Here is a 21,764-nt window from a genome sequence, read left to right on the forward strand (position 1 = left end):
AGACCAAAGGTAACACCAGAACCTATTTCACTGTATTTGTGTTTATCGTCTTTTCTCGGGCACAATTTTACTAGAAAGTAGTGGGAATTTTTTTTTCCTGACAAGTCTGCAAAATCCAGCCTGATGGGAGCCAGCAAACCACAACAAACGTCATCAGATCTCTCCTGCTTCAGGACATATACACTGATCCCTGCAGGGGTCGAGGAAGAATTTTATTTTTGCTTGCACAAGCTTACACAATTGTCAGCAGATATAACCCTTGCCTTCCTTTGAAGTGCCAGCTATCAAAAACTAAATAAACCAGGTGGAGCCATGTTCTAATTGAAGGTGACAGAGCAGACGGATGCCTGAATGATATTTCTTATTTTTTTTTAAAGATGGAAATGGAATTACAAATTTTTTACATCTAATTTACACCTTCCCTTGGAAACATAGAGCCCCACCACCACACAACAATTTTTTCTCAAGTGCCTTTTACTCCAAGGAATAAGTGATAACACTGAAAATAAGAAATGCAGCAAGACTGACCAGATAATAAGTGAAGTCATCAAGAGAACAGGAGAGAAATTGTGAACTATGAGACAATGTGACAAAGGTTGAGTCCCTTGCATTCAGATGACTCTTTTCCCCCTTGTGACCAAATAAATATACATTGTTAATGCCCAGATTCCTTCCATTCTTGGTGCAATACTTGAAAAAAAAATTGACCAGGTTTTTGGCATTTTCATCTTTTCTGGGAATACTTCTAAATGACCTAGGGGAAATTTTCTAAACCAAAGAACAATTTTGGCAGTAAAAAACAAGCCTCAGTATATATTATGATTGAAACAAAGTAATTTAGTCGTTAACTCATACAAGTTTTCTATGGACTCCTTCTTCTTAGGGCAGAATAAAATGAATTTGATATAGCTATTTTTAATGTGTGGACAAAGATGTTTTTCACTCTACCATTTTAACTCTATAAAAGAAAGGCATGACTGATGCTTTCTTAATAACTAGATTATAGATGTAAAGAATTAAGAATTAGGTTCCCAATTGTATTAAATGTTTTCTATTCATCTCATTGCTTTCTCTCCATATATATAGCAATCTCTCTTGGCCTCTACTTTTCTCACTATACAATGAGAAAAATAGGTCCTCTTGCAATTGTTATGATCTGATGATAAAGTACAATACAATAGTATCTGTATCAGATAGATTCTTTCTGATTCCTTCTCTTCTACCTTCTGGCTATTTTCTATTTGAAGAATGTATGAGAGCTTCAGCAAACCAAAAGAGTAAAGCCCAACTAGATAAGCCACAATGCAGTAGGACCTGCCATTTGTGAGTGGGAACTGTGCACCTAGCACATAATATATGCTCCGTAAATGAAGAACTATGTCTCACATCTCACCTTATCCTCTGGATAGTGCTGGTTTGCTGTCTCAGTTTCCAGTTGATGCGACTCAAGCTTGGGAGGTTAGGCAGTGGGATGACGACAGAACCCAAGTTACACCTGAAGATCTACTCCAGACCTCCTGGCCTTGCTGCCACACCTGCCCCAGCTCCACCTAAGTATGGGATAGGCAGGCCTCCATCCAATTTAATTGTCCACAACAGGGGAAGCAGAAGTAAGCTAACAGGCCTTAGGACCAAAATAGCTATTGCTTCCATCTGTGTATTTTAAAAGAAATTCTCTTAGAGAGATACCATAATTTCTAACATAGCTGTAGCTGAGAAAATAGCTCACTCTGAGACTGTTTCTTTACGAGAACAATGACACTATGATCAGTGGGCTTTCTGCTTATACTGCCTCCAGAAGATTTGAAACTCTGGAACTGAATGTGGGGAAAGGTTACTACAGCCAGTCACCTTGAAAATAGTAAGAATGACCTGAAAACCTGCCAAACGCTGACATAAAATCTTAAAAAAAAAAAAAAAAAACATACAAGCTTAGAGCATGTAGAATAAGAGCAAATAGCCTAATAGTCATTGCAGTGTAATAATTGATAGCCAACCTAGTCATTTAAGTTGTTCAAACGGAAGTAAATTACACATTTTTATATAAAACAAATTTTATTAATTTTTGTGCAAGTTCAGTGACAAAGGAAGAAGGATAAGTGAAAATTAAAATCATTTCAATAAAATACCTCCCTATTTATAGTGCCTTAGGCACACAATTAAGGGTGCAAATATCTCTGATTAGAATGACAAATGTGTTCTTGCTTGGCTTAAGGAAATGCCAACATTATTTTATTTTACCATTAAAACTTTAACCAAACTATAGTCAAGAAGAAAACCAGCATCTTTCCTGGAAAGATGCAAACACACCCAATTCCCTTAAGCATGGTATATGGGATATATAGTTTCCACATTTGTTTGCAGCATTCTTTCCATGGCCTTAGGAAGTAAGAGATGAGGGCAGTGGTAGACAGGGAGCCAGGGAAGTTTTCAGCAGTCAGTGGTCCTAGTACATGGACATTATGGGTAACCTGAGTAGAAATGAAATCCACTCTCCAACATCATAATATATCTGAACCCATCATGTGTCAGCACACTCAAAATATTCAAAGCAAAAGGAGAGGTTCTGAACACCCTAAGCTATAAAAACAGACTGGTACCTCCTCACCACAAGTAAATAAAAGCAGAACAATACAAAACTTTAACTACTGAAGATATTTATTTCCAGTTATTTGAGGGTATATCTCAAATTCTAAGTCCTTATTTTGTATTACTTTATATTAGCTTTAAATAGTTATTATAAGTGAATTTGCTATTTGACAAAGCAGTTCATGAATGCAATACATCTCAATCAATGTAACCCCCTACAAACCCTTTCCCTCACTCTTCTTAGTTTTGTAGGATATACATTGAATTCTTGACTGTCTTCTCCCCTACTACTCCTCCTCATTCACCTACACCTTTTCTCTTGACCTGATCCCACCTAGCATATTGACTTATAAGTTTATAAGCTAATTCCAGCTTCTACATATGAAGGAAAACATGAGACTTTAGTCTTTCTGGGCCCTACTTACTTCACTAAACATAATTTTTTCTAGGCCTTTCCATTTCTTTACAAATGATAGCAGTAATTTTACTCCAGGGAATTTATCCAAAATATTAAAAAACAGATAAAGTTAAGCCCCTAGCACAACCATGTTCATTACAGCACTGTTTACCATAGTCAATATATGGAATCAGCCCAGATGCCCCTCAATGGACGAGTGGATCAAGAAAATGTGGCATATATACCCAATGGAATTTTACTCAACCATAGGAAAGAATACTATGGTATCATTTGTAAATACTTGCATTTGTAAGGAAAGACCTGCTAAATGCATATTTTTAATTTTTTTGTTGACCCTGCTTTGTTGTTCTCCTAAATATGAGCTCATATTTACCATCCATTTTTACAAAAAAAGATCTGTTATTTAAATGTTTGATAGAGACATTGTGTATATTAATAAGTGGATTCTTTAAAACATAATTATGAAAGTAAAGACTACAGGAATGCAAAGGCACTGTTGTTTAAATTGACCTGCTTCTGAGATTAATAAATGATTCTCAATAATAAATGGTTCAGCCAATTTCTGAATGAATCAATGCAAAAACACTTAGCCATTTTTTTCTAGTAAATTACAAGATGTCTTCTAAAAGTTGCATTGTTTCACATGAATAGTGAATTAATTCCCAGGAAACAAATTTTTATATAATTTTACAAATAATGGAAATAAAGACATTGAACCATTAGTACAGCTAAGAATGAGCAAGAAAAAGAACAGGAAGAGGCATCAAACTGTTGAAGCATATCTACTAGGGCTGGTGTTGATCCAATAGATACCAAGGAAATACCAAATATGTTTTTATCTATTTTCTCCCCTTGTATACTTTATAGGTTGAAATATTTGTCTATGAAACTGCATAAATAATCATTATCATACTGGGTATCATTGTTTTGTTTTTATTTCTCCTTTTTATTAACCATAATTAGAGTATAACAATACTACTTCACAGAGAATATAATTACTCTCTTTAAAGTGTCTTTTTGTATTATCATGCAAGCCCTAGGTGCTATAATCTCTCACTTGCTTTCCTTAGCTCTTTTGAAAGTATTTTTGTGTGTAGCTAGTTATTCAAAAACATTTATGTAATGAAGTGGGGGAGAACTCTGAAGAGTGCTATTCCACCATCTTGCTTTAATTAACGTAATTAAAATTAACCCCAAAGGCCAGACATCAGTGCCTCCCGCCTATTATCCTCTCTATGCAGGAGGCTGAGATCTGGCCAGCTAGGGCAGAAAAGTCCATGAAACTCATATTTCCAATTAGCCACCAAAAAGCTGAAAGTGGAGCTGTGGCTCAAGTAGTAAAGTGCTAGCATTGAGCTAAAAAGCTTAAGGACCTAGGCCCTGAGTTCAAGTTCCAGAACAGGCACCCATAAAAAAATTTTTTTTGAAATTTCAAAGAATCTGAAATTTTTGGCAATCTACATAGTCTTTTCAGAGCTAAGTATTTGATTTCTTACTGGCCTTTTGGATATATGTAGATATATTTATGTTGGAAAACATTTATGGATATGTCTGTTAAACTACTCCATATGCTGAAATATTATATTATAGGCTTTTTTTTTTTTTTTTGGCCAGTCCTGGGCCTTGGACTCAGGGCCTGAGCACTGTCCCTGGCTTCTTCCCGCTCAAGGCTAGCACTCTGCCATTTGAGCCACAGCGCCGCTTCTGGCCGTTTTCTGTATATGCGGTGCTGGGGAATCGAACCTAGGGCCTCGTGTATCCGAGGCAGGCACTCTTGCCACTAGGCTATATCCCCAGCCCCTAGTATAGGCTTTAATATACTGAAAAAACTATGCTTGTGGGTGTTGATCTCTTATAATAGTTTCCTTTCTATGGAAGGAGACTACAGATCAAATCCAACCTCTGTATTCAAAGGGAAGAATGCTGAGTTCCAGAGTTTTATTGCTTTGCCCCAGATCAAACAGTGTCTACACACTGCAATGTTTTTATCCATATGATGTCTACCACCAACCCTATCAGCTTGTTATGGTCTCTAATTAAACTCCCTTAATAAAAACCAGAGACTTAACAGGAAATTGTTGCTATCAGATGCCTGACTCTCTTTCAAGTCACCTCTTGTCTCTGCTGCCTGATAATTCCAAGCAAAATAACTTGTTATCATTTTCCCAATACCCACTTCTGTTTTACAACTTCATTAAAGAAATAGTAATATGATCTGCCTCTCCTCTAGTAATACTGCCTGAGTATAAGGGCTTTGTCTCTCCAATCTCCTTATTCTTAGCACTTAAATATTGATTTAGAGGAGGATGAGATTGGCCTAAATTAGCCCAAGATTTTGTTTTCTTTAACCACTTCTTGTGGCAATAATTCTCATATTCATATCTTGGGATGGGCTTGTATACTTCTTACTCAGATGCCTACCAGCCATCTACTTGGTTATCTAAAATCATTCCAAAGTATCCAACCAAATGTTTGATATCTGAATATGTTTCTTCCCATCTCACAAATGGGAAGAAATGGGAAGTGGCTCCCTTTCCCCCCAACCACCATCACCACTCCATGGGTATGAGCTAGAGACCCTACCTCCAAAATATTTGCTCAAACTATTTATCTTTCCTTCAGTCTCACTGCTACCGCCCTAGCCTAGGTGTCATTCCTTTCTTCCTCTTATCACCACTTGATTCATTTCTGCCTCAGTCTGACTGGTAAACAAGCCCTTCTCCACAGATCTACCAGTGCAGATTTCTGAAAACTACTTTAGATTGTGCCACTCTCCTAAAACCTCCTAATGGCTGGTCATCGCACTTAGAATGACATCCAAAATCATTCTGTACTTTATACTGCCCAACATTGTCTGGTTGGAATTTATCTCATGCAACCCTCTCCCTTCTATCTGTACTTCTCTGTTGTTTTAAAACATAGTAAGTTAGTTCTTCCTTTAGGCTCTTTGCCACTGTCTCTCATTTAACCCCCTGGCAGAGAGATTCTGAACCTTTCCCACATCCAGTTATTTGATAGTGCAGTTCCACACTGCCTGTGTTTCCATGAAGCCGTGGTGAGATGACTGATTGTTTTCCCAACTATGGATCTGCTCTGCAGGGGCTCATGAGGGTCCCCTGGGAACATGCTCACTCATTTGTTGAGCTAGAATCCACTGTACTCAATAAGCTACTTGCTGAGATTTGCAGCTGTGATAGTGTCATCACTGCTGGTCCTGACTTGTGTTTCAGTTCAAAAGACCCTTGACATTCCAGAATGCAGGACACGACCAATCCCAGCAAGCTCAGAGATATCCAGTAAGCACAAAGGAGAATCCTGCCTCTTTGAGCTGGACAGAATCTTAAAGAGAAGTGGGTGCTTCAGATCATGCTACCTCAACCCTTGTCATGGACAGAGGCCACCAGAACTGATTGTCCCCAGACCACACCACTCTAACCTCAGTAGTGCTCCTTCTCTACTCTTCAACAAGGAGGCTAAGAAAGAAATAGTAGCGTGGCTCCTTAATGCCAATTCCCCTCTGCCCTTGAGTGGGACAGTTTTCTTCCTCAGTTTCTTTCTTTCTTCCCCTGCGATCTGATCTGACCATGGAAATAAAGCCATTTTTTACTGTCTTTTGACATACTCAGTCTCTATAAACAGTTCTAGTACCCCCAAACTTCTGAGATCTCTCACAGAAGCCATCCCATAGCAAAAGAGAGAAAGGAAGGAAGGGAGGGAGGGAAGGAAGGGAGGAAGGAAGGAAGGAAGGAAGGAAGGAAGGAAGGAAGGAAGGAAGGAAGGAAGGAAGGAAGGAAGGAAGGAAGGAAGGAAGGAAGGAAGGAAGGAAGGAAGGAAAGAAGGAAAAGAAAGGAAAGGAAATACTCATTTTTTATTTGCTTTATATTTCTCAGGCCACAAAGACATCACTTAGAAACTTGCTACTATGATGCTCTAAAAAGTGTTCTTAAAGTCTGAAAAGTAAAGAGTTTTCCAGATGTTTTATTTACCAACCAGGGGCAGAGTTTTTACAATATCCTTAAGGGACTTGCTTATAAGAGATAATATCTCACCATGAAAGCCCTTGACAATTCAGTAACTTCATGTTTTGGTGGAGAGCTATAGGCTATGAAAGAACGGCATTTCTAACAATTCCTCTCTGGGAATAATTATGTTGTAATGGATTTCTAGAGACTTAGAGAGAAACTAGCTCAGTTTTCACTGTGTATGACTGCCTAGTTTATACTAGAAAAATACAAATAATAATTAAGCCCTGATTTTTGTATAATTGGATCTGGAGAAGCTTCTAGAAGATCTGAGGTACATGTTCAAAGGTGGACTATGAGGAAAAGAAATTGCAGGAGCCCCATATTGAGATTAAAGGGCTAACAATGTCTTGGAAATTCAACCTTCAAGATCATTGCTAGTGAAAAATCTGGACTCCTTTTTTTCCCTCTATTTTCTTTTATATCTTTATCTTTTTTTTTCTTCCAGCTCCTTGACAACTCCACACTAAACATATACCCTTTATTTTTTTCTTCACTTACCTGTCCTGTCTTTGCCCTTCCATCCATCACCTTCGTCTCATACCTGCTGGTTCTACTGATGGCACCTGGGGCTAGAAGGGTTATTGATGCCAGCTCCATGGAGAAGAGAGCAGGTAATCTGCAGGAGATGATAACAGCTGGATTTCACTGAATGCCTGCTTTGTGCTTGGCCCTATTCTGTATACTTCCCATGCGTGCTCTCATTTGATCCTCTAAATTTCTCTAAGAACTCAGCTTACCAAACCCTAGTTCTACTAAAGAATGTATGTTTTGTTGGATTGCTGAAAACTATCTCCAAATGGTCTAGATAAAAAAAATCTCCCTCCCCCACTGGAAAAAAAAAAAGGCCAACTTGGAGAAAACAGATAGAATGGCATGTTTGGCTCTACAGATTAGAACTAAGAAAATATGACAATAGAGGGGCTTCTTGAGTGAAATCTCAATATGATTTTTTGTAATTCCTTTCATTTGCACGTTTGTACTTTGGGGGGAAAACGTGACTTTACAAACCATGTTAATGGAGGGAAAGTTCTAACCCTTCAATAATTTCAAGAAAACCAGAATATGGTTTAGGTCGAAAGGAGTACTTGATTTTGCAACACCAAATATCCTTTCTGAGGTTTCCCAAAAATGCTGTGGCTGTCCCACACAGAACTCTCTCCACATATCTATCATAGGCACAGTAGTGCTAATTCAGCGTCCATTATAATTGCGACCACTTTGGCAATGCTTTACGGAAGAGAGAACAGGAACAAATACCTGCACTCTCAAAATCGAATGTCATAAAATCAAATGTTGAATTCACAGACTATAAACAATTATGAGAAACAAGATGTGAAATTATAAGATCTTATACATGTAGGATATCAAATGGAAAGATTAGGCTTGATTGGGCTTAGTTAGAAAAAAAAGAGGACTGGGCATTACTTCATATTTGTAAATGGATTTATGAATAAATTCTTTTAGGGAGCAGGAAAAAGAATACAAAAGCCCTGAGTGTCAGATGAGTTAGTTCTCCCAGGGTTTCTTCTTTCCTTTCATTGAGGACATGAAAGGTTCTTAAATAACACTTTCACAAAAAAAAAAAAAGTTGCTATATAAAAGTGATGAGGAAGTGATAGGTTTATACTTGCCTAGAAAAGGGGCTATCAGTATAAATGACTAGCCAGGTGCTGGTGTTTCATGCCTACAACCCTAGCTACTCAGGGTGCTGGGCTCTGAGGATCACAGCTAGAAGATAGGCTGAGCACCCCCCCCCCAAAAAAAAATGTCCATTAGACTCTTATCTCCAATTATCCAACAAGTTGGAGATGTGAATTAAATGATACACTGCCAACCAGCCTTCAGTGAAAAAGCCCAGTGAGAGAACATGAGCATAAGGCCCTAAATTCAACCCCTAGTTCTGGCACAAATGTATATGAGGCTAGATTTGCCATATGAAAGTAAAGCCAAAGAATGTATCTGAGGCAGAAGGCTGATGTCTTGTGCCCTGGACACGTGCCTGTCCCAGCTTCCTCCCTTCATCTATATCCCAGGTCAGACATCAGCTGGGTGCCAGATCTGAATGGCCACATGGACTGTTGTCCATGCAAAAAGTGACCCAAGCTATTTCCTTAACACTTGGAAACACTTAAGGCTCTTTTTCTTTCCATTTCTGGTCAAGCTGTTTAGAAAACAGATGCAGCTGGCACTGTGGTGTGGTAAGCAGTCTTACTAACAGGCTCCAAAAGGAAAATATCTGTTCAATATCTTGGGTAAATCTGTGGATTCAATTGACCAATTCCACATTATCATTCTCTGTTGCTTCAGAGACTGGAATTAAGGTCACAGACAACAGAATCATTGCTGCAATTTTATTTACCTAATATTAAATCTGCTCTGGTGATTTTCCACTGCTAACCCCAAGGTCCAGTACACAGCAGTGGTCATCACAGTGATGGTCCAGTTCAGTCAGGTAACGTTTCATAAGGAATATAGTCACCTTTACCATAACCTTCATCAGGAAAGTGCTGAAGTGAGTCAGGCATGGGGCACTGCTTGTAATCCCAGCAACCGGAGCCTGAGTCAAAAGGATCTAGAGACCAGGCTGGGCTAAGCAATGAGACCTGGTTCAAAAGGAAAGAGACAGAGACAGACTGACTGACTGGCTGGCTAGCTGACACATAGGGAAGAAGAGAGGGAAGATGGGAGGGAGGGATAAAAACAATTTTCTTGGGCTGGGAATATGGCCTAGTGGCAAGAGCACTTGCCTCCTACACATGAAGCTCTCAGTTCGATTCCCAAGCACCACATATATGGAAAAGGGCCAGAAGGGGCACTGTGGCTCAGGTGGCAGAGTGCTAGCCTTGAGCTGGAAGAAGCCAGGGACAGGGCTCAGGCCCTGAGTCCCAGGCCCAGGACTGGCAAAAAAAAACAAAAAAAAAAAAACGATTTTCTTAACATTTTTGTGCATGCACTGTAAGTGTGGCTGAGTTTATAAGACAAAGTAAGTGGAGAGCCTATTTCTGAAAGCAATGAATGTCCCATAAAGGGATTCGTACTACTTTCATATTCTCCTTGTGTCAAATTAATATAAATAGTTGGCATCACTTTCATATGTTACGTATCTGAAAAATGACATGATTATTACACATGTCAAATCATAATACATTTTTAAAGATAAATATGACTTGATTGAGCTTTATAATGTCTAGTGAGAGATTTAAAGAGCCCAATAGTAGTTCAATTAACTGCCTTCTCAAAGTTTGAAAGCAGGGAAAAAAAGAGTAATAACAGCATGCAAACATATTGATTAAAAGCCTGTTTGTTTGTTTGTTTTAAGCTGTATGTAGCAATCTCTGTATACCTATAATCTCTGATTCTTGGGAGATGGAGGCTAGAAGATTTCAAGATGGAGGACAGGCTGGACAATACAGTAAATAAAGGCCTAGGTTTGTGGTTCTGTAATTGAGCCCCAAACTCTCATTGAGAAGCATAGCCATTAGAGGGACATTAATATTTCTTAACAGACAGTATACTTTACCTTGCAGTTCAATGGGAAAGGAAGACAAATACAAGCAGACTGCAAAATGGGTTCAAGGAGGTGATCATAGAGGATGAAGAGCAGACAGATCCAGAGATCCACATAAGAGTAGAACAAGATCGGTTAGTATATCCTAGAGATAAAAAGATGCACAAGCATTTTAGGTAATTTACAGGATGGGATAAACCAAATATTACTAGAGTTTTGAATGGGGAATGGGAAAAAATTACAAAAAAAGAAAACTTAGGGACTCTTGATTTGCTGTCAAGTGTTCTAGTGTGGTAGAGGCTTTCTTTTTCTTTCTTTGGATATGATACTATTGTTGCTGCAGCAACACCTTAGATCAAAAGGGGAAAAAAGGATTTGGTAAAAATACTATGCAGTATTGTGTACAGCTTGTTAAATATACTATGTAATAAATGTGTTCCCTTCATTCTTATCCCCAATTCTCCTGCCAATAAAGAGGACACCTTCTAAAATCCTCTAAATGAACAAGCATACTACATATTCGTTGTTGACATGTTATCTTCCAGCTTTTTTTGTCTTCTTTTCTAGACACTCCCCCTAAATGACAGGAAATATAGGTATACATAGTCATAGGGAAGCACATAAGCTTAGAAAGAACCAAGAAAGATAATGGAAAAAAAATAAACAGCAAATTGTGTTTCCAATTACCAACAGATGCTTCCATTTATTCTAAGCGTTCTTGTTTAGTTAACTGTACAAATTTTTAATCATATAAATGTGGTGGGATTCTAGCCTCATGCTCTTGTTACTCGTGTCTTCCAGCTGACTTCACATGCCTGTATCTTCTGGCAGCATTTTCTCATAAATACTATGTCTGGGATTGCATGGTACCTGTTAGAATGTGCAGCTTGTGGTGGAGTTTATTTGACTTATCTCTTGTGTGTGTGGGGGGGGGGTGTTTGGCTGAGACAAAAATGAGAGATGGTACTATGGTACATTTGTCTGAGTCAGCAGCACGGTGGGCCACTGGCTACAATGCCATGAATGCCTCTTTTCATTTTTTCCATCGTTATTTCTTTGTGGAATCATCTGCTCACCATTCATTCATGCCTAGAATATTACAGTGGGAAAGATTACCAGACTCCATTTCGAAGTCCACTTTGCATAAAACTTTAAAAAATTAAATGAAGGAATTGGTGTTGATGAGAATGTCCCCAGCGAAGGAAATCCAAGACTCAGAGCTTTTCCTAATCATCCTGAGTAGAGTAATCAGGGGGCAAGAAAATGCCAGAAAGAAGGAGAGATGGGAAGTTTTATTTTTTTTATTGTGCTTGTACTGAGGCTTGAACCAGGGGTGCTGGTACTTTCTGTTAGCTGTTTCACTTAAGGCTGGGGCTCTAACACTTGAGCCATAGCTCTTCTATCAGCATTTTACTGGTTAATTGGAGTTCAGGGTCCCTTGAACATTTCTGCTGGATTATAGACATGAACCACTGGCACGGTGGAATGGTAAAAAAAATGGCTGAAGTTGTGTTAGATACCTGATGAAAAGTGACTTTTTAAAAATAGCTTTGGTTAGAAATTTCTTTTAGACTCTATCATAGATGTTCATCATAATGGCCTATACTTAATAGTTTATCTTGTCTTTAAAGTTAACCCATAGGGGAGAGAAATAAATGAAATCAAATTGAACAGCTAAGCAATGTGAAGTTGAATGTCTTGAAAATCCCTGAACACAACCTTTGTTCTTTCCCAGAAATTCCAGTTGCTCATTTCCCTAGAGAGTACTTAACCTCAGCTAGCATGATTGTTTTCAAAAGTCTTAATTGGCATATCTGTAAAGGACGGGACATTTGCTGTAAGTTCTTTCATGAATTCCTGATACAAAATGGACGGAAAATAGCTGTCACCTGTGTATAGTCTTGTCACTCAATGTGGTTACAAGCTTATATCTCTGTGTCCTCAGAGAACTTTCTAGAAATGCAGTCTTGGCTCCCTAAACAGACCTACCAAGTCACAATCTACATTTTAATGGATCTCCTGGTCTTTCATCTACACATTAACATGTACCACTCAAAGATACTTTTTGTTATAATATGTAGTTCATAACTGCCAGTAAGTAATAGGTGAAAGAGAGGGAAGGAAATAATAAATACCCTTTAAAAGGGTAGCAAGTTTGCATTCCATACTCATAGGGCAGTTGATTTCTCCTTCCAAACAGACTTTGAAATCCATAAATGAGTATTAACAAGGGTGAAGATTTTTGGAAGGCTTTATTTCTTACTTTTCTTTCCTTTTGTGGTATTGTTTTATATGAATAATCTTTTATCTTATTAGAGATCTCGTTTATTTTTATTATACTAAGAAGGAATCCTCCATCCTGGCATTTTCCAGCAGTTCTTTGAGAATAATCTCCTTTCTACCATCCTTGGAGTCTTCTGAGCCCTGGCTAATTCTTAAGAGCTTCTAGAAGCGATGCATAATATCTACACAGAAAGAAAAATGTCAAAAAATATTTCAGACTTTGAACCACTTTTTAAGAAGTATATTTGGTTTAACACACTTCATTTCTTTAAAAAAAAAAAAAAAAGCTTATCTCTGAACATGGTGGCACATGCTTATAATCCCAGCAATTTGGAGGCAGAGACAGTGAAGATTATGAGTTCAAAGCCAGCCTGGGCTACATAGGAAGACCCTGTCTGAGAGAAGGAGGAGGAGGAGGAGAAGACTAATACATTAGAGATTCATTAAGACCATCCAAAATTCTCAAAATCTTTGAAGAATAAAGAACCAAGGACAAAAAAGAAAAGTAAGGCTCTCATAAGTTTGTCTAGGGAAATGGGGCCAGTGGCAGCCTGAAGACACATGCTCACTACCAGCGCATCTGTCGCCAAGCTGTACAGCTCCCAAACATCAAACACACCCATTCATCACTGTGGATGGAAACTCAATTCCCCATCAAGAGAACGTGGGCAGTGTAACCTCAGCACTAAAGAAGCCACAGTAACGATCTTGCAAGCTTCACCCTAGACATCAGTCCTAGGTTGTGCACCTCCAAAGTATACTTGCAAAGAATATTTGTCCTATTGAGCCATCTCTATGATCACTCATTGTCCTTTATCTATCTGCTCATTCACACGCCAGTGCTTTTGCTTGCCCTCATTAAAGTCTCTTACTAACTCCCACAGTTCACTCTCACAGGTTACCCTCTGTCCACTACCTTTGCTTTCTTCCATTTTCATGGGGAACAGGAACTTCCACAGAGACTTCATGGTTGGTTGGATTGGGCTTTTCCACTTTGTAATCAGTTCCTAAAAACGAGTAGCCAAACTTTGCATTTAGATAAATTGTGAGGTGGGATTTCTTAGAAGAATGTCTAAATAATAACGTTAAATTCATAGTGTATTATCATTTAGAAAAGAGTTCATGTTTTTGTCTTACCCTAACTCTTGTATGATCCAGTATAATGGATAAAGTACTTATTTCTCTCATACCCATTTATAGGTAAGGCATTATGTTTAAGGCAAAACTTGGTGGTGACTACAGACTGAAACCTGGTTTTTATAAACCCAAAGCCAATAGTCTTAGAAGGTTACCTTGGAGATTTCATTACTGTAGCTGTTTAAACACAAACAAATAGATAACTATGAGATGTGTCCTCTACAGCCACTGAAGATCCTTCCCAATCAGAAAACCCTACAAAGGCTGCAGTCAGAGGCCAAGGTAATATACTGTGTCATCAGATGTTCAGTTATGGAGGAGAACCCATCCATATTCACGAATAGGGTGAGCCAGGTGAAGAAAGTAAGTCTTCTTGCCACTCAACACTTCTTGCCATCTCCACACTTGTGACACTGGACTCACTGCTGGAAAATTCTCAGAGATGGGAATCTTAGCATTAGGTAAGATATACAAAAGCCAGGATAGAGGTCTAATGCTAGCTGCGATCCTGGTTTTTCCCTTTAGATATGTAATTTACTAGTACTACTACTACTGATAGAAATAATAATAGCAACAACAACAGCAATAATAGAAGAGATTACTGGCAACAAAAAGCTGGATCTAGGCAGTGGAGCCCGTGGGCCCCAGAACATGAGGAAGGGCTGTCACAGGAGATTCTCCCTTCTACTCTTCTCTCAGTAAAGTTGCTACATATTTTCAGGGCGAGTTAGAGATTGATTGGGAATAGTTTAGACATCCGCTGTGAAATGAAATTATGACTATCAAGTCAACCCATCTACTTCTCCCCGCCTTGTCTTTCCTCATCTCACCTTACTTTCTCTCCCCATTCCCCATGTGACAATGGAAACGTGCACTGCCTTGTATGGTCAGTCTGTAGACCAAATCATTTTCCCTACTTGCTGGCATTGTTCCTTGAGATTAACTAAGGCTACAGCTATTACATTTCTATTTCTCCTGAAGGACACTGTAAGTTGTTTGAGCTTCTTCTACTTAGACTACATTAAACAAAGTTGAAAGACCTGTTTTTCCTTCCCTTTTTTTTTCCTTTTTTTTCATTGTGAAAGTGTGATGCAGAGGGGTTACAGATTCATATGAAAGGCAGTAAGTACATTTCTTGTTCTACTTGTTACCTCCTCCCTCATTTCTCTCCTCCCTCCTCCCCCTTTCCCTTTTTCCCCAAGAGTTGTGCAGTTGGTTTACACCAAATGGTTTCTTTTTTTTTTTCAAGTGTTGCTTTTTGAATGGTTTGTCTTTTTGTTCTTTGTCTCTCGATCCTTGTATTCCCTCTCCCTTCCCCAGTTCTACTACCCATATCAGACAATATCCAGGGTACTCAGATGTAGCACAGTGGTAGTAAGGGTACAGCTACAGGAAGGGACTACAAGAGAAATAAAACTAGACAAACCACTCAGTCAAACAAACTGACAAGGAAAAAGAGAAAAAAAGAAGTAGTACGAGTTCACATGGCATGCTGAGAACAATCACAACAGTGGCACAACTCTTGTTTCCGTAATGTGGAGTTCATTTCACTTGGCATCTTCTTATGTGGTCATATGGGTGTAATTATTGGGGTATTTTGATCTTCTACCATGACTAGCCTATTCCTGTACTAGCTATTCCCTATGAGGGACACCATAGGGTTTATGTTTCTTTGGGTCTGGGTCACTTCACTTAGTATGATTTTTTCCAAGTGCTTCCATTTCCTTACAAATGGGGCAGTGTCATTTCTTTTGATGGAGGCATAGAATTCCATTGTGTAGATGTACCACATTTTCCTGATCCACTCGTCTACTGAGGGGCATCTAGGTTGTTTCCATGCTTTAGCAATGACAAATTGTGCTGCAATGAACATTGTTGTGCTGGTGGCTTTAGAGTGTTCTTGTATAAACAAATACATACTTTTAAAAGGAATCTAAGAAATACATATGTATGCATTCGAATTACATTTGTGAAACTAGGGTGGTCATAAGTTTGTGTGTGTGTGTGTGTGTGAGAGAGAGAGAGAGACAGAGACAGAGACAGAGACAGAGACAGAGAGGAGGGAAGAGAGAGGTAAAGAAAGAGCATATGTTTATACATTTATATCTGAACTGAATTGATGGAAAAATCCAGAACAAAATACCTAAACTCCCTCAATAGTCTATACTATTTTCCTTAAAAGAAAGAGGAGGAGGAGGAGGAGGAGGAGGAGGAGGAGGAGGAGGAGGAGGAGGAGGAGGAGGAGGAGGAGGAGGAGGAGGAGGAGGAGGACTAGGAGGAGAAAGAGGAGAGGAGGAGGAGGAGAGGAGGAGGAGGAGAGTTAATAAGGGTGTATGCATTCTTCCAAAATAATCGAAGTGATATTTTCATTAAGATGAAGTTTTAAGATTCTACGCATAGACTCAAAAGAAGCAATGAATACAGGTTTCTAAGTTTGTACTGTGAAAGTACCTTCTCTAAAGGAATATAAATACTTCACATTGTCAAGATTTTATTTGTAAAATCTAAGTTTCCTTTAGAAATAGCTATTTTGACATTGCAAATATTCATTACATTTTCTTTCACTGAAGAAAAGAACTGTTTTCCCCTTAATGAGATGTTAGATTGACTCACAATGCCTAAACAAAGACCTTACTTATTTTTGAGAGTTTATCTTAACATCTCCTGTCTGTAGCACATTAATTACTCATATTAACATTTATAAGAATTCTTACACTTCAGATGGATAAGACTGCTTCATGATTCCTCTGAGAATCGAATGCCCCTACCTTTTTTCCCCATGCCTAGCAATCCAGACTTCTGGCTGTAGAGAAAATAGTGGAAGATAAACAATTGTCATCAAGTGAAGGAAATCAGAGCTGTATAGGCCTTCTCTTCCAAGGTAACTAGCTGAAAGACCAAGGAGAAATTTAGTAAAACTGCCTTTCAGAGACATAGTGTAGTAGAGAGTTGGTTTTTTTTTTTTTTTTTTTTTTTTTTTTGGTCCAGTAAATACTAACATCTCAACAGTTCGTTCCAATCTCCTAAGCCTATGGTTGAGCCAAAAATCTTCTGAGCCAAGCTTTCTCACAAGATTTCCTGTACTTCCTGTTTCTACATGAGCCAGAAATACCATGAGAACGACCTTTTTTGTGGTATTTTTGCACTTCTACTCTGGGATGAAGATAATCCCATATTGGGGGAAAACTTTTAAATTATGCAAACATTTTCACCTTTCAAGCCTTCTAAAGTGGGTTCCGCCTCAGAAATGAAAACTAGAAATAGTGTTTGCTTGGCCCTAACTCCTATCCCATAGGAAGTAGTCAAGCTCAATAATCCAACATTTTCTAACTTCTCTAGAATATTTTATAAGGGAATATGTAAAACAGTGTAGTGGATACAGTTGAAATTTATATCCTTGGATTCTTTTTAAAATCAGTACTGAAGAAATGTGCAGTTCGTAGTACATTTGTGTGTGTGATATATTATATCATATAGTTGTTTTCTTTGTTCTTCACCCCTTTGTTCCAAGGGTCAGGATATCCTGGTGCTAAGTACTACTGCAAAATAACTGAACAAAAATAAAAATAGTCCAACACTTAGGGAACTCTTCAGTTGTTTTGTCAAGGAAGTTTGTGACTGAGGAGTGAGTTTAAGACATTATTCAGGAAACATGGTGAGAGGGTACAGCATTTTACATGTAATTATAAAATAAAATCATCTCCATTCTAGACAGCCTTGATACCTCTCGTCTGATGAGAAGATAAGATAAGGGTTGGAAAGGCTGTCAAACATCAGGAGGAATGTGCCACTGCAGAAATCCTTTCAACCCTCACAAAAGAGGGAAATAAAGGAAGGCACATCCTCTTGATAAAGTGGATGACAGATTCCTCCCTCACTGAATTATATGATTAGCTGCTAGTTACAAGAATTAGTCGCTCCGTATTGTCATTTTATAAGTTCACAAAAATTAGTGTCTTCAAATGTTTTCTCATTTGAGTATACAAAAGTACCCTCAAAGGGATTTGGTCTTTTTGCATTTATTAGGAAAGAAAAGAGTTTTGCTAGTATAATTTCTCAAAACAAAACAGAAAGAAAGAAAGAAAATTCACTTAATTCAGTGTGGAAACCCAAGCTTATTAATGATGATGGGGATAATGATAAGATTATTGTAGGCTTTCCTACTTTCAATATTTTAAAAAGAATCAGGTGAGAGCAATGAAAACAAAACACATGCTACAGGTTTTTCTCTCCTTTCCCCCAATCCTCCTCCATGCTCCCCTAAAGAAACATCAAATAATTGTGTGATCAACCGGGCCTGAAAGGAATGTAGAACAGGAGCAACCGATTGTACATCAACAAAATAAAGTGTCAAACAAAACAAAGCCCTGTGCAAAGGCAGAGATGTGAAGAGAGGCCCAAGATGGGCTTGTTACAATTTCCTTGGAGAAAACAGGGGCTGTCCAAGTTCAAATCGTTCCTACAAACTCAATTTGTTGGCAAAAGTACCAAGCATAATACTACCCACTTTCGTTGATGTCCGGGGCCTTTCACATAAGCGACAGGGGGCATCTCTTGTTGCTGTGTTGCTTCTGACTTCCGGGGTTAGTGCCTTCATCTCAGAGCCCCAGGAAACAAGAGGCTGACCCACCGTTGTCCTCAATTCGCCGCTCTCGGATGGGGACACAGTAGTCAGTGGCCCAGATATTAAGTTCACAATGATGTTTCTCTCTCTCTCACTTTCTGTCTCTCTCTCTCCCTGTCTCTCTCTCTGTGTATCTATCTCTGTATCTATCTTTCTATCTCTCTGTAAAATGAATCTCCCTCACTTTCTTCCCTATCTTTTCACTACCATTTATGCCCCCTTAAGAATATATTTTTAAATGATGACTTTTCTTTGACACCAAACGTTGTACCATTCCTAGCCAAGTGTCCAGAGTATGAAAACCCACTACACATATACACAGGGACCTTGACACTTCCCTAATCCATTTCTTTTGAGCTAGCTTTGGAATGTGATTCAGTGTTATTTCCCTTCCAGCTCAGGGGCAGCTGAGGTTACAAAGGGATTGGACTAATAGGCCAAAACTTGGTTAGTTTGCTGAGAACCAAATGACAGCAAAGTGGGAGGAGTGTGGAGAAAGAGGGAGAATGTTTGAATTGGTTCCTGAAGATCAAACCAACACCATCTCCGTCTGGACACAGTGGCTGGGCAAGGTGACCCCCAACCGGGCCTTCTCCACTGAAGTGCTGCAAAAGGTTCTGTGGGTGCTGAGCTTTTAATTTTTTTTTTTCTGGGAGCTTTTTTGAGGCTTGCAGAATTCTAGCCTGAAAGGCTTCTAGGCTTATGCAGCTCAAGCAGTGACTTTTCCTGACATCTCCAAATAACTGACCTCTGGGGGGACCCCTCAGAGAGGGCGGTGAAAAAGGAGCCTCACTTCTTTGCCTGAAGCCCTTCAGAGCTCAGCCACCTGACAAACTCTGACAGGCACGGAAAGCCAACTGAAAACAAACAAATCAAGAGGAAGAGGAGGGAAAAGCAAATGCTAAAATCTCAGTGGCTTTTCTTTTTCCCCCTGCTGTCGCTCCAGCTGTAGCCTGGGATTAATTAAGTGCTGTGAACTCAGTGCCTGAGAGAGAAAGGAGAAGGAAAAAAAAAAAAAAAGCACTCTATCTCTAAGGAAGGAATACAGCAACAGTTCCTCAGCAGTGAGCAACCTTAGGAAGAGCATCGCTCCTTTCGTGTCTCCTAGCCAGTGTCGTGTGCAGGTTCTGGAGAGCCAGGGAGGCTATGCCAGGCTGGAGGAAGCTTGGCTTTCTAAAGCTGCCGAGGATTGCACGCGGGGTTGCCTACCCCTGCCCAGGAAGAATTTCCCGACCGGTGGCAGCAGCTCGGGCGACAGCAGCAGCAGCAGCAGCAGCAGCAGCAGCAGCAGCAGCAGCAGCAGCCCTACCTCCTTTTCTGGGGAACAGGGCAGAATGCCTGTGCTAGAGCGATATTTCCACTCGGCAGAGCTAGGCAGGAGGTGGCCGGCCCCAGAAGGTGTGCTGCCCTCCTCCCTCTGCAGCCGGCCGGGGTGCCAGCAGGGGCCGCTGCCCTGGGACTTGCCAGAGATGATCAGAATGGTAAAGCTGGTTTGGAAATCCAAAAGTGAGCTACAGGCAACCAAACCGAGAGGCATTCTGGAAAATGAAGATGCTCTTCAGAGCTTTCCAGGTAAATGGATTGTGCGGTGTGGAAGGTTCAGGGGTGTGATCACTTTCAATCCTTACCTTGCAGAATCCTAAGTCATCAAAATGGGAAAACGGAAGCTAAGTGGTACAAAGAGAGTGTGCAAGGGCCGGGGCTTACAAACATCTGCTCTAGGTTAGAAGTGCATGTTAAAATTAAGAGTGATATGGTAGGAGGGGCATGACAGTGGAAATTGAGAAACCTGATTTCTGGGCTCAGTGTGCAGCAGGTCTTGTCCAAGCTGAGATAAGTCAAATTTCCTGAGTTCCAGTCTCCAAACGGAGAGAGTGAAATTGGATGATGCTTCTTAATGCTTCGTCCTGACTCTGACATTTCTTGTCAACAAGTTAGAGATATGCTTCTAACGGAAGGTTCTCTTGGAGTTGCTTTTTTTCCCCCCTTCCAAAATGATATTTCAGATAAAATATATCTTCCCATTGTTAACTTGGCAGCTACAGCATGGCTAACGTTTCCAGTCCTCAGTTTGGTCTGCAGGCTTCTTATGTCCTGGACAAGTTGGTAAACTTTCTTGCCTCGGTTTCCCCTTTGAGAAGTGATGATAATACAAACACCCCCAGTGGTGTGAGGAAAAAGCAGCTCACCCGCAAATGTGGAAATGATGAATCATAGAGGCTCTGTCATGTTATAAGAATGTGCTGTGTGTGGGACAGTTGGGGGAAAGTCTGCTGTGTTTCTACCAGTGGGCACAAGGCAGAAAGATGCCTGGGATCTCTGTCAAGGACCCCAGCAGCCTCTGCAAGCCACAAATGCTATAGCTGACTGCAGGGTGCTCTCTTCCTTTGAGGAAAATGTTGGTAAACATTTGGAAAACAGTGGGGCTTACTTGAGAAGGATGTGAGTGTATGTTTGTGTAATTCAAGGGGGACATCACTGGAGATGAGGGATGGGATAGATGGAAAGGATAGACAGAAAGAGAGAGACTAAACTGTATGAACTTTTCAATAACTTATAGTAGAAACTTTTTCAAAGTTAAGTTACCTAAAATATCCATACAAATACTGTTTTAAAAGTCATGCTCTGGACAAAGAAAAATAAATGCTGGTCTCTAGTCAACAATGAGGACTTGCGAACTTAGAAAAGTGAAGGAGACCAATCAGGCTGAGGTTTATGTGGAATTTGGAAGATGGAAGCCCACAGAAATTGGTCTTGGTCAGAAGATTTGAGGCAACACAAAAGCCATTGTATATTTCATGTGACTAGGGCAAGAAACATGGAGAAAGCCACCTGGGAAGAAAATGGACTATGACACTTGAACTGTTGCTCTGCTTGATTTATCTCCTGAAAGTAAATGATTAAAACTCCTATTTCCTATGGCACTCTTTGATAAAGCTACCTAATTCAACAAATGTTGTCATATCTGTAGGGATAAGTATAGACTATTTTTATACTATGTATTATTCATATCAAATATTAGCACAAATTACTGTTGCCAAACTCCTTCCCATTTTCAGAGATGAGGGTGTCAGCTTTCAGGTGTGACTATGAAACCCTCTCATCCATCAGCAGAGGGCTCAGTGATGAACCCTGGAGATGAAATGCTTCACTTTCCAAATTGTCTCTTGTTCCTCGCTC

General features: G+C 39.6%; 1 protein-coding gene across 2 annotated transcripts in view; it reads left to right on the top strand.

The window, feature by feature from the left end:
* Positions 1-21,764, top strand: part of Pde7b (phosphodiesterase 7B) — a 295,006-nt gene that overhangs the window by 140,460 nt on the left and 132,782 nt on the right. Inside the window, exon 1 of one of the 2 annotated variants that reach the window (XM_048354141.1) lies at positions 19,575-20,156. The exons of the other annotated variant lie outside the window; for it this stretch is intronic. Within the exon in view, the coding sequence (XP_048210098.1) occupies positions 19,919-20,156 (238 nt within the window). The 5' untranslated portion in view covers positions 19,575-19,918. Of the gene's footprint in view, positions 1-19,574; positions 20,157-21,764 lie in introns of those variants that run through there. 2 annotated transcript variants of the gene reach the window in all.

The sequence above is a fragment of the Perognathus longimembris genome, chromosome 9 (genome assembly GCF_023159225.1).
Source record: "Perognathus longimembris pacificus isolate PPM17 chromosome 9, ASM2315922v1, whole genome shotgun sequence".
NCBI lineage: Eukaryota > Metazoa > Chordata > Mammalia > Rodentia > Heteromyidae > Perognathus > Perognathus longimembris.